We start from the raw sequence: 13,508 nt of genomic DNA on the forward strand, positions 1-13,508 counted from the left end.
CCGCATTTTCGGCCTAATTTGATCAAAACTCGCAGTGAAGGTTGGTGAAGGACAATAAAAGCGTCCAGCTGGTTGGCTCGGTGCTCTGGCAGGCTCTCGACACTGATAGGCCGCGCCAGAGAGTCGCGTCTCTGTGTGTCTGTCCAAGGGACACATGCACGCCATCATGAAATTTCAGCAGCAGATCATAGGAAAGGCACTTAATATTACTCAAGGGAATCTTTGTGTCAACAAAATGATTGGGGCTTGCTAGTGATGCGATCCTGAATACATATAAAGAATGCTAAGGTGCAGTAGTGTACTGTTGGAGGATATTACAGTACACTATGTGACAAGCCCTGGGGAAGGCAAGGGAGGGGTGGTTGGGTGGCAGGTGTCAAAAGTTTGTTCCAAGTTAACGGTGGGGAATCCTTGGCTTTAAAAAGCTGAAGAGCTTAAAGCTTTGATCTCATTGTTGTTGCATGATGTGGCAGCACATGCACTCTGTTGTAATCGTTAAATCATATGTTGGGGAACGTCAAAATAAACAAGCAATATCAAGCGGCTAGTGTCAGGCGTTCTGGCATGTCTGTTGTGTGTACAGTTGGAGTACACAGACGACGAGCCATATTGACTCGCTCTCCTTAGGGACACAAAGTCTCACATTCACAAAACAATTCTCAATAGATCCCTCACTCTGAGGAAACAATAAGTGACTTCACTAGGTCTCCCCTTCTCAAAACACAATGCCCAAAAATTTTCCGCACAAAACGTTCTTGTTGCTGGAGGTAAACAATTCAAAATTTTGCTATCCCTTCAAATGATGCTAACAACCATAGCATCTGCTGAAACAACTGCTCCTACTAATGTGAGGCAATCTATGTAATGTGAGATTTCTGTAGACCTAACTCCCCCTTCACATGTACATATCTGCCACTTTGCACTCATCTTATCCGTCTCTACTCCAGACTAATGTGAGACGACACTGTCACCGGAGTCTTAAACGCACCTCACAGTACAGTCTGTCATCATGGTTAGGAGACTGTGACATCCACAAGAGCCTTGCTGTCACTTCCCATTGCATCTATGCTTTCAGGGGTTCGTGGTGTTTTTAACATTATTTGTTCCTTGTCGTTTTCCCGAAGGCTTTTTATCATTCTTACTTGGCTTTGCCCAAGTAGGGTGAAGCCAAGCTCCGCCTCTAAAACTAGAAATGTTTGTTGTGAAGACACCCTTCTGTTTGACTCAACCAGGGTAATTGTGGAAATAGAACTGGTGGTGAGATATTTGCAATAAATAATGTTCCTGTCCATGTTTTTGTTGTGGGCTCCCTTTTGAAGACCCATATCTGGTTTGAGTGCAGCCTCGGTGAAGACACAGAGGCCTGGTTTTGGTGATTTGAATTATTTTAGCTGGGTGGTCTGGGGTTGTTTTCGGAGTTGACATTGGGTAGTGTCACCATTTTCAGGTTCTCATTTTCTCATGAATTGTGCCTGAAGTTGAACCTCTGCACCACACGTTTATTTAAACAACAAAGTAGCCTTAGGAGGCAAGCTTCACCAGCTTCATAAGAAAATGGGAAAACAAAGTCTCTCCAGACCTTTATGCAAACGAGGCCTTGTGTGTATTCAAATTGATGCTGTTACTATTTTTAACCAGATGGCTGGATTGACATTGTATTAAAATGTGACTGTGCAGAATATTGCTCATAACTGCCCACCGTCAAGGGGATGTCTTTAAGCTTGACCCCTCAAGGCAGACCTTGAATGAGGACCTAATGATCCATTTATGAGAGGTAATTTCGACTCTCAAGAAAAGTGAGTTAATTAGAAACAGGGGCATTAACATTTTGGCTCTTGACCCTCCCCTCCCTCTGGCGGTTACTGGTGCTTTGTGTACCAGGTCAAAATCAAATGGATAAATAAGGCTGGAGAGGCATTCACTAAAGGTTGATGCAACCTTTACATGCAAGGTTATGTAATCAGTCTCAATGTAGGCTGGCCTGTGCTCTGTTAACCTACTCAGGTTAGATCATGTCTCATTTTCCTGCTTTTTTGCAATCCGCCCGCAGTGGAGAGAGAAAAAAAGTGGTAATGAAGTGAATGAAGAACCTAATTAAAAGTTCACTTTGTATCTGTATGTCATGAGGTCACCAATCTGTCTCACTGTACAGAAGGCCTTATGAAATTAACCTTGTCAAGTTGGATTAGGCAATTCATTACCGACATCCAGCCAACCTGCACAAAATTCAACCAAACCACCGGTTATATCGATGTGGCTTTTTTGTAGATGGATAAATAGCTAAGTTGTGACCCTCTGTGAGTTCCCAGAGCAGGGCACGGTGGCTTGATTAATGTTTCTATTTTTGGAAAATGTTCCCCAATTTCCTTTCTTTCGTTTTCTAATGGAGAAGGCAGACAGCAATACTGCCAACTGAAATACTTTGTCAGCAACCTGATTGCATTTACATGGTAGAGTGGATCCAAAGTTGGCGCAGATGAAAGGGGGCCTCAGCCACAGGCTCTGCAGGAGCGACTCAGGCTGTTACGAGAAACATGGTGAGCGTTCAAGAGCCCCACCTCCCTCATGTCGTTATCAAACATGCCCCAAAATGAATTCCACTGACCTTGATTGTTCCATGGGGACCCTCTTATTTTTTTTCTCCTCCTCCTCTCTCTCTTCATCCTAAATATAGAAGCCAATGGGAAGACCGGATGTGCTGTAGGAGGAGGACAGCAGCAGGAACAGATGTTAAGCGTAAGGTTCTCCCAGAGAGGAGAGGGCCTTGACAGCCTGCTGAAGCTTCAGCAGTCAGGAGCCACTCGCTCGTACGACCCTAGACCATGACAAAGCTACCACGTCAGATAGTTCCTTTATCACATGAGGAAGAATGCGTCCATTCAGATCCATAAGTTCAGTATCTGTTCACAATCCCGTTAACAGATTATTTTATTTGGGAAAATGTACAATGTCAGTGTTAATTTCTAAAACCCGTATGAGGTCTTGCTTTCAGTTTAGTTCCATTGTAGTCCTTTTAAATGCTGGAAATAGCTATCAGTCTGCAACATGACCATGGTTAAGTTCATTGAGAACACACCCAACAGTTACAGGGAGTGGATCCGCACAGGAAGATAACTTCCCTCTCTCTCTGGCCCCATGTGTCCCGCTGACACAGCAGCTGTGAGTGTGTATGTGAGTGTGTGTGTGTGTGTGCATGTCTACACAGGTGGTAGGAGGGAGGGGTGGCAAAGCTTGTGAGCGGAATAACAAATCTGGCACATTGCACACCTGAGGAGTTGTCACTGTCATCAGTCGTTTATAATGCATGAGAGAGAGGGAGAGACGGAGGGGAAAGGAAGAAATGAGGACACAGGCACAGAATCAAAGCTCAGAATTCTATATATACATACTTCCATTATATTTTCCTATTTCCCGGCAACTGTATATGTGTGCCTCTGTCCGTGGGGTTTCTTAACGCCCCCGCCCCCCCCAACACCCCTCCCCCTTCCTCCAAGCTTTCATCTCCTTCGGTTTATTACCGATCTCCCTCTCTCTCAGCCCCAAAGTCACACTTGTCACTTGCGTAGAGCTCTCTCCCCCTCCCTCCCTCCCTCGCTCCCTCTTCATAGCCCATCTATCCCAGCGGGTGTGAGTTCTGGACACCTCCTCCTGAGTGCTCAAGGTGACACACATTCGCCGAGGCGCAGATGACCGTCCATGTCCCCGGGCCCAGCCGGACCCAATCCACGGGGCCCCGGGGCCGTCTGCAGGTAGACCCCAACTAGAGTCCAACCCCCCCCCCTGTTCCCCCCTCCCCCATGAACAGAAGGCACAAACAACAGAACGGGGTGGGGGGCACAAAACAGCACACCCAAAGCCTTTTGTCCTTTCACAGAGACGCTAATCTAGCGTTGGGATATGGGCTCCTGCCGGGCGGCAAGTTGACTCGGTTCCAGCACCCTGACACAATCATTCACGGCTCATTGTATAGCGAGTGTTTGGGGAGCGCCGGGGCAGGAAGAGTGCTGTTAGACGGCCCGGTTGATGTTTTTCTGCAGGGTCAGCAGAGGCTGGGCCAAGCCCGCGTCATGCCGGATAAATCAATGAAACCCAATTAGACACAGAGAAAAGCCAAGGTGAGAGAGAAATTGAACAGCCCGAAAAAGTACCGGGCTAAGAAGCCATCCACAACCTTTTTTTCTTCGGTAGAAACTTTGTGATAATACTGAGACTGAATTGAACTTTTCTGGTTCACTAACACTATCCATGACCTAGCGCTCCAAGAGCAGTCAATACCTGTAAATTGAGATATAGTGCTATAAAAAGCTCACCAAGGCTTTGATGCTGAAGAACTGCATTGCCCTCGACAAAGTGTTGGACAGCGAGTGTGATGCTGCTCTGTGCTTTGCGTCTGAGGTGATTTGTAGTTCTGTATCTCATGTGTATGAATCAGCTCAAATCATTGCAGATTTACCGTTACTCAAATCATGGACATATTCGTCATATTCGATGACACATATGATTTTAAGGCAAAAAGCCAGCAATTGTATTGAGTTCAAGTGATTATATTTACTTCAGGAAAGAACTACCGTAGTGAGGGTGGAGGCGAAACTGAAAAGCCTTTGTATCCTGGATGGGAAAGATGAACTGTAAACAGTACAAAACAAGCTGGAGTCAAAACTCAATGATTCTCAATGGTCATCGGAGGTTATGACCTTGTGTTATTCCCTTGGAACGAATGTGGTTCTGTAGTCAAATTGCAGCCAGAAGTAAAGGCAATGAGCCTCATGATCACCCTCTTGAGTCGGCCAACTGAGGACACCTCCGCTCCAAGCAACCTGTCACTAACATCTGCTACTTTATCCACAAACTGCCTTTCTTTCTCCTGCATCAATTAACTGAGACCACCTTTCCTTTCCACCTCCTAATTTAAGAAAATGATCACTCGGAAGATTCACATTGTTCTTCGGACTGTTTTTGACTGTTGAAGACTATGTGGGGGATTTATGATGCTTTAAAACAGTGACTACATACCTTGGTGAACTTCATACAAGATAACTAAAAACAGAAACACTTTGCCCCACACATGTATGGATATTCAGATAATTACCCAACCATTTTCTCTCAGCACAACAGTAAATCAAGCGGAAAATATGGCTGCATCCTGAATGAATGAAGGTATGAAAGGAACACAGCCTCTTAAGCATATGTGCTAAACTGCTGTGTATTCATGAGGTACTCAGATCAGGTTTATGTGTTATGCTGAATAGTGTAAATATTTTTATGCCGAAAAGCAAAAACGCAAATCCTGGAAATGAGATTGCATTGGAGATGGAGGTTTACTAATTTATCAACTTTGACTGAATGTAGCATGATTCAACTTTTGCCTAATGCCTGAATATGGGATTTCCCCATTGATCTCCACAAGTCTTCATGAAAATTGGACACGTCCACCTTTAAATAAAATAAATCGCCAGCCGAACACAAACCTCGAATTTAGGTAACTTCTAATTCCAATGCCTGACTGATTAAAATGCAAACGTGTCCCGTTCCCTGAGCACCTCCCCAACGAAGCCTCTGTGAGAGAAAGCCCAGAGAGAGACAGATGCAGGCGGACATCTTGGATCATCCCAGAGCCTGCTGTGTAAATCCATGGCAGGTCTATGTGTTCCGACAGGCTGATGGTCCAGTCTTAAATCAGACAAGCTGGACTGTCGAGGGCTGACAGCTCGTCTCCAGGCAGATCAATACCGATAAGGGGGAAATGGATTTCAAGGCGCAACTATTAGAGATAGGGAGAATGACACCGGCTATGTAGAGATCCGTAAGAACGCATATTTGAAAGGCAGAGGGAAATATTGCACACTTGGATGATGATGACTTGGTCAACCTCATTGACTTCAGGGAGAGTGGGATGGCAGCAGGTGGCGCATAAACGCAGACGATGGATGACTACTTGAAAATGGACGAAGTCCCTACTCAATGCAAATGTTGTAGATGGAAATTGATATTTTATCCGGTCCTCAAGGACCTTTGTGTTTGAACCAGGTTTAAACCTTTATGGCTCTTAGGAAGAGCTACGATGGGATGTTGGGAAACACTAATCGCAGAACTTCGATCGATGGATGCCAACCCAACTCAAAGTGTCTGTTATACAAGTTAATTGATCGCTTTTTGTCATTTGTAGCGAGTACAGTTAGAAGTACATTTCCCTGGCCCTGCTCCTCGCAGTGTTGATGTGATTCAGTTAAGAATCTTATCATTATGGCAATGCAATTGCAAAAACTATTAGGATCATTGAATTGAATTTGGTTGGATATACAGTGTGACCTTATGTCTCGTAGAGTTAACACAGAAGAAAGACTTTCGGCACTCACTCTCAAACCTCAGAAGTCCTGGAGCCATTCATCATTTTCTCATTTGGAGTTGAAGGAGAGAGAAATAGAAACTTGTTCAGATACTTTCCACCACTCATGTCCTCCACTGCAGAGCACTGAGTCAAAATAATCTGTTCGCACAAACTCTTTCAGACAGAAAAGACCAGATTGGATTCTTGTAGGATACATTGCTCATATACTGAAATGACTGGTTTATTACACTGGTCCTGTATCACAGATAATTCTTTTCTAAATCAACTGTCATTTTAATGTTATTTGTGAATGAAAGAGAAAATGGATGCTTGGAAAAGTATAAAATAGGCTTACTTGAACAGGGAATACTTTATCCAAATTCCACATTGATGATTGAAGGAGAGAGAAAACAGTCAACAAAACCCTTTTTGCCAGCTGAGCCATTAAAAATCAATAGCCAAGATGTTATTTCAACCCTGAAGGACGAGTATGGCTCGCCTCTCTCTCTTCTTAGATCTCTGTGAGTCCCTGAGTTTAATCAGCTAATCAATCGCTATTACATCGCAGTGTCACACATACACAGCAGCCATATGTGGCCCCAAGCTAAACTTCAATTAGGCTTCAGTCAAGGCCTGCAAGTTACTATAGAGGGGAAGTTAAACCCTGCAGAGTAACTCTCCTCTCCATTTTGTTTGAAGACAAGACTGTAGTGTTGAGCTATTCTGTCGATACTGTATATATTTTATGAAGAGCTGCCATGAAACACACTCAATTGAAGTGTGGTATGATGTACAACAGATGACGATTGGGCAATATGGTTTAGTGGTTTGGTGTGCAATTGTGACGTTACCTAGTGTTATCAAAATCCTCCGGCACACCAGTAAACATAATTGCCTTCAAATTACAAAAATATATTTGGTATATTTGTCTACAGTATATAAATCTGGAACATATGTATACATTACTTCGCGCATCAAGACAGATTTGCAGTGCATCAATGTTGCTGGGAAATGTTGAAAGCCACAGAAAATATGTGCCAGAGAGATCAGACACACATGCACAACTCTATTTGGCTCTTTTGTTCGTATTGCATAAAAGACTGAATGAGCCGATTTGGCATGAGATGAAAATAATCACAGCATTACCGCAGTCCTTAGAGAGCCTCCATTGAGTGCATAACAATGAAGCTTGATTGCAATTGATAAGAGCTTTGAGAGATAGGATGCTCCTCTTCTCTGACTCATTTGTTGCAGTGGAACCTTTGACATGTTAGGCATCGCTAATGGATAACGATGTAATTAGCCAAAGGCAGGAAGAGGTCAGAGCACATGTTCCGATCAGGCGGCAAGGACGTTTGTCACGATTGGTGAGATGTTAAACACCTGGAGTGAATGATGAGGGACTGTCTGATAGATATCTGTTACCATCAGTTCGGCGACAATGGTCTCAGACACTGAACGTTCACTTGTCAAACTCATGCCTACTCTACCTCATTCATTGCAGGCGTCCATTGAAATGCATTCGTAAGTGCATGCTTGTGCTTGCTTGTATCAACATACTGTCAGCGTGAAGTAATGGATGAGAGGGCTGGCGATGCACGACGCTGCTGACCACACCATTTTCTGCCAGCGCCACCAAGGCCGTCGGTGTTCTGTGCTTCTCCACGGCAGGCAGGCAGGTAGCCCAGCCGGGCAGCGCGAGTGTAGAGCAATGGCACTGGAGTCAAGGGCTCCCCCGGGCCACCAGCCCCTCGGACACCTGCACTTACCAGAGTCAATCGCAGTGTCAGCAACTAGGGCCGCATGCATCACACAAGCAGCCTCACAGGCAGATGAGGCCAGCTCTGCACTGCAGGAGCTCTGTATACACAGACGCTGCCACCCCAGCCCACCCCCTGACGAGCTACACATCGGGGGTGCTGCCTGCATTTGTGAAACTGCGATATAGCAGAAATCTGTGATATAGCAGATCCTTCGATGGCGTGGAGTTTTGACGTCACACTCTTTTCTATATATATATATATATATATATATATATATTATTTTTTTTACAGGCTCGCAGCCCAAGAGAAATATGCTTCACACACAGTTCTCATGGGCTCAGGATGGCTTTATGAAATATGAAATGTGATATTGCTTGATTGAATGCTCCAAGTCATAATTGGATTCCCCCACGCTTACCCCTCCCTGCCTAGACGAGTACAGACAGAAGATAACGGTGACAGCGTTAATCAAAGGGAGACTGCGTTTTGATCCCACTCCCAATTAGATTAGATTACATAAACTGAGCAATTTGTACAAAATACGATATGAATTATCCACAGGTCATTCAGCTTGATCTCTCACCAAATCTAGGCAGCCACAGAAAACAATATACAGAAGAAACAAACAGTAATATGAATTTCATTGATACTGGATGCTAATGAAAACTAATTTCCTATCAAGTTGCTTCACTTTGGTTGATTGTATTTAAGTCAATATCGTCAATTGAATTGAGATTTTATTATCTTATTACAAAGCAACAGGTACTGCAGGCTAATTGGAATATCATATTTACAGGTGAGAGAATAAAAGATTTCAAGTGTCTCTACATTCCACTTCTATGTAGCCTACTTGACTCACAATAATCATTGACATTTGAGTGGATACTACATATTCACTCAAACATGTATAATACATATAGATGCATTGCTTGGGTGTAATGGAATGGTAAATGGACGATTATGACCAACTGACAGAACAGTTCGCTTGTGGACTGCGAGCCCCTTTAAAAAACAAATATGCAACCTGCTCTCCTCAAAGCACACTTAACTCTGAGTCATCATGGTATCGTACAACGTGTTTGTTCATGATTAGGCTGGGGTGGCCCCCTAATTTACTGCCTAATCTCAAACCACTGATAGCAAGGTGAACAATGCAATTCCTGACAGCCTGCATCATATAAGAATTTCTTGACTTTCTTCCATCATGGCATGTGTATGACTTGAGAGCACAGAATAAAACTGACATGACTTGTTGGTTTGGTGGCAACCAACCATGGCTGATTGGTTGATATTTAAGTGAAAATGAGCTGTGAGAATCGCAAACAACTTGTGATTTAAAAAAAAGTATTCTGTTGAAAATAAACTGATTTTGTTGCCTGCATTGGGGTGTTAGATATTTCACTTAGATATTACCTAAGTGAAATCAAGATATCATTATCACCTACAGTAACAGAGATAATGGTAAAAGGAGAAATTACATATATGCTTTGCATGAGGATGTAAGGTGTAATACATGTAATACATCACAGACAGTAGACTGATCTATATGACACTTGCAGGTTGAAGGATGTTTAATTCAAAAATTCGAATTATTCTGAAAGAACTACTTTCATTGATGTATATAATCAGTCAGTGTTAACTAAGGTAGGGCCTTCAGCACTGGGAACAATTTGGGGGAGGATGTAAAAAAAATTCAGGCTTCCATCATAGTAAGCAGCCAGACCTGGCACTAAGCTAGATAGGCAGTAGGCAAAAACACATCTCCTTTATTTACGGTTCCATAAAGATCTGACTCTTAATACTAAGCAGACTATGAACATACGGTCTTGCCAGGTCACCCGTGCAAAACCAGAATTATATTGTTGTTGGAAGGAGGGGAGTCGTACAATAACAAGGAAGGGGCAACATGTCTAGTTTCAACTCACAGTGAATTTGGCATTTTGACCAGTAGAGAGAGACAGTGAGATTCCGGAACGGCTCTTTGTATTGGACTGCATGGGAGGGGGTGGGAGTAGCAGCCTCAGTACCAGGCGGTGAATTCAGAACAGAGCAGAGAGTGGATAGGGGAGGCTGCTACACGCTGCTGCCGCTGCTGCCTTTGTCGTAAGGGAACGCTCGAGCCATCTAAGCTGCTGCAGACATACGGATATTTATCACGGACTTCAAGAGGAAATAAACAGCGAAAAATCACATCCATGTACTTACAAAAGGGTGGGGGTTTGCCTCTGTTGGCGCTCTTTGCAGTTTTGCAGGTAGGTTTATGTCCCTGAAACGATTGTGTTGAGTAACCCAGGACTGGGCAGTTCAAGAGCTTGCTTTTAGTGACGATGCTAATGTTCCGCGGAATACGATACACTGTTGACCGTTGGCTTGCATGTCCTCAAAAATAGGTTACATCAAAGATAACCTACTAGCAATACTTGTCTACAAATTTGCTCTTATGCTATGTCCACTGTTACAGAGAATGTGTTACTTCGAGAGATGGTATTGTTGTTGTCATTCCAAAAAAAGAACATTTTAAAATGCCGGTTTTTGTAGGCTAGGGTGTTGTAGGCTATTTTGTGTGAAGGCTGAACTATCAGGGTCACAATGGAATTTCATCATGTAAAAATGTGTGTACGTTTTTAACGCAACATGGTTACAATGTAGTGTTTAGAATATATGGTGGCTATTTCAAAATATCCTTGTTACAAAGTTAGGCTATTACTAAGCCTAAGGCAATTGTTATCCCGGTCTTGTAAGGCTATCAACAGCCATTCAAATCCACTTTACAGAATAGGGGGGGGGGGGGGGGGGTTCTAATACACAAAGTATGTAAGGGAACAGTTAGAGTAGCCTAATGTTTTTACCCCCATACCCAAATTAAGGTGCAAAACAGCATAGCAATGAATAATCAGTTGTGTCAAATGGGTGCATGTCTGTTTTCTTCAGAGACGAGGGATTTACTTGCTCACTGGCAAAAAAAACGAACCCCGAACATTCGCTATTTTCAGTAATCATCTTTTGAAACTCTTTAAACATAGGCTAACTGGTAATATAATGTGATGTGATTCAGTCACAAGTTGTTTTGTTTATTTTGAACGCTAGCTATCCTAAATTTAAAGTGATTTTATATGAAATAGTTTTACTTTTTAAAGCATCGAGATGTTGTTTTTGATGGGTTGCAAGACTTAAGGCAGAACTACGCATCGACCATTTTCGATTTAAATTCCGCTGATTAAGAAGTGGCATGGTTACCCTCAATGCTCTTTTTCTATGGGACTCTACTCATTTCAAATTCTTTTGAGGGTCTCTCCAATAGGATTAAACGTATTTGGGAGGTGGGTCACGAGTGGATGCCCATCCTGTATGGCTGATTAAATTTGCATGCTTATATAAAATGTGTGAATCTTTTGCAACTCAAATATGTTTTGCTAATTCATTTTAGTTGGGGCTTACTTTTCATTCAACGTTATAAATGTGTCACTAATCACCCTGCATAAAAAGGTAAAGGAAACCCTTTGCATAAAGTGTAAACTTGTCTGAATATCAGTTTTAATGTTTTAGCAAATTATTTTGGTTTGTCTTTGGTTGAAGATTGAATACCTTCTTAAAAGATAAATGTAAATAGATTATAACCAATTAATAAAACACTGATTATGACAACAATGAACACCCGCTAGAGAGAAAGAGAGACAATTTGATTTTGTGAAGTGGTCAGGAACTCATGTATAGGTGCCCAAAGAAACTTTATCGTTATGTATGTTTTGAAAGAAATCAATAGGATCACATTTTAGTAGACAGACATTCATACACTGGAAAAGGTCGCATCTGTACAACATTAGCCTGTTAGTTTCTGTTTTACTGTTCCGTCTTTGCTCTTCAAAGTGGTCTGTTTTGTCCAGAGCTGTGTGCTGATCAGAGTGGCTGGCAGAGAGCTATAGCGACTCCATATCTTGGACCTGGCCCCTCCTGAGCACAAATAGAGCTTGTTCTTGCCTAGCCAAGCTTTTTGCCTAATGCTTAACCCTTTTGGCCTCATTATCCTAATTGCGGCCCCAACTATAAAAACAACAGATGCTTTTGTGCGACTGTGAGGACTTGAGAACGTGACCAGGAGTTTCAGAGTTAGTCAGAGTGCATTTTGGATGGGTGATTTATGACTCATTCTCCCCCCCCCTCCCCCCCAGATTGCTGTGGAGGGCAGGGGCACCCCATCATGCAGGCCGGGCTTCTCTGAAGATGTGTACAATGCTGCAGTGCCAGGAACTTCAGAGAAGGGACAGCCCCTCTTCAATGGTGAGTTTGTGATGAATTTTCCCATTGTTACGTAGACGTTAGCGTGTGTCTCCCTGTTTTGCTTTGTTTTTTTGTGCGATTTTGTGTGCTTTACTCCATACGTGCTTCAAACACATGTTTTAACAATTATTTTGGCGGTATTGTGGGCTGAGAATCATGTTGTTTGGCTCGTAAAGCCATAAAACCTCAATCAGAATTTTTTTTATCCTGTGTCGGATACATTTTTTTCGCAGCAGTATTTTGGAGGAACATGATTAAATCAATTGTATCTGATTGTTGAAATGTTAGTGCTTTAACGAGAACAGCAATACAAAGTCTAGCTTATTGGTTAATTACATATTTAGTACACTGAATTACATTTTAAACCAAAAGATCTAAAGTAAGCAATGTGAAGTTATTAAGCAGCATTTGTGTACATCTGTATAGGAATACTGACTGGATACAGTTGAGAAGTATCAAGGAATGAATGGTTACATGTTCCTCAACCCACATTTTATAACTCAATTTTGCATTGTCACTCCACTTTCATCTCACAAAAGGCATACAGCTAGCAACAAATGGATACTGCTTTTTTGTGTGGTGTGTGCATGCACAATTCAAATCCACTGTTGTGATGTCAAAACAAGTTGTTTTTCATTTGCTAAGGAGCAAAGTCATGATTTTCATATTATTATTTTGGATCAGACATTATATCACAGACAACATAACCAGCTCTGTGCACTGTTGGTATTAGGAAAGGGTTAAGTGGCAGAAACTAAGGCAACTTGAAACACTGCTGACACTCACAGATGGTAATAAAACAGGAATATGTCACCAACGTGCCATCTGAACGGTTGGAGCCTTGAGGTCATTTGGACCAGAAAACATTCCCACTTGTGTTGGATTTCACAGTGTGTGTCTAAAAGTCACAGTCACCCGAGTGTGAGTCAGAGAGAAATGGAGGAGGAGCGACAAAGAGCAATAGGAAGAGAGAGAGAAATATATAGACAGAAAAAAAAGGAAAGGGTGGAACAGAAATGGGGGTGCTTTCACTAGGCCTTACCTGCTGCCCAGACCCTGTTTGATCTTCTATGTGATGGATTTCCCTCTCTGTTGGCTTGTGGATGAGCCGTGACCAGGGGTAATCAGGTTCCCTTTTG

The 13,508-nt window shown here is 42.7% G+C and overlaps 1 protein-coding gene across 1 annotated transcript in view; it reads left to right on the plus strand.

Annotated features, from left to right (window-relative positions):
• Nucleotides 1–10,286: 10,286 nt before the first annotated feature.
• The window catches only part of LOC136958485 (cadherin-2-like), a 61,323-nt gene continuing 58,101 nt past the window's right edge, over nt 10,287–13,508 (plus strand). Inside the window, exons 1-2 of the mRNA XM_067252428.1 lie at nt 10,287–10,343; nt 12,261–12,369. Coding sequence (XP_067108529.1) covers nt 10,287–10,343; nt 12,261–12,369 — 166 coding nt within the window. The remainder of the gene's footprint in view (nt 10,344–12,260; nt 12,370–13,508) is intronic.

This window comes from Osmerus mordax, chromosome 16, assembly GCF_038355195.1.
Source record: "Osmerus mordax isolate fOsmMor3 chromosome 16, fOsmMor3.pri, whole genome shotgun sequence".
In the NCBI taxonomy this organism is placed as follows: Eukaryota; Metazoa; Chordata; class Actinopteri; order Osmeriformes; family Osmeridae; genus Osmerus; species Osmerus mordax.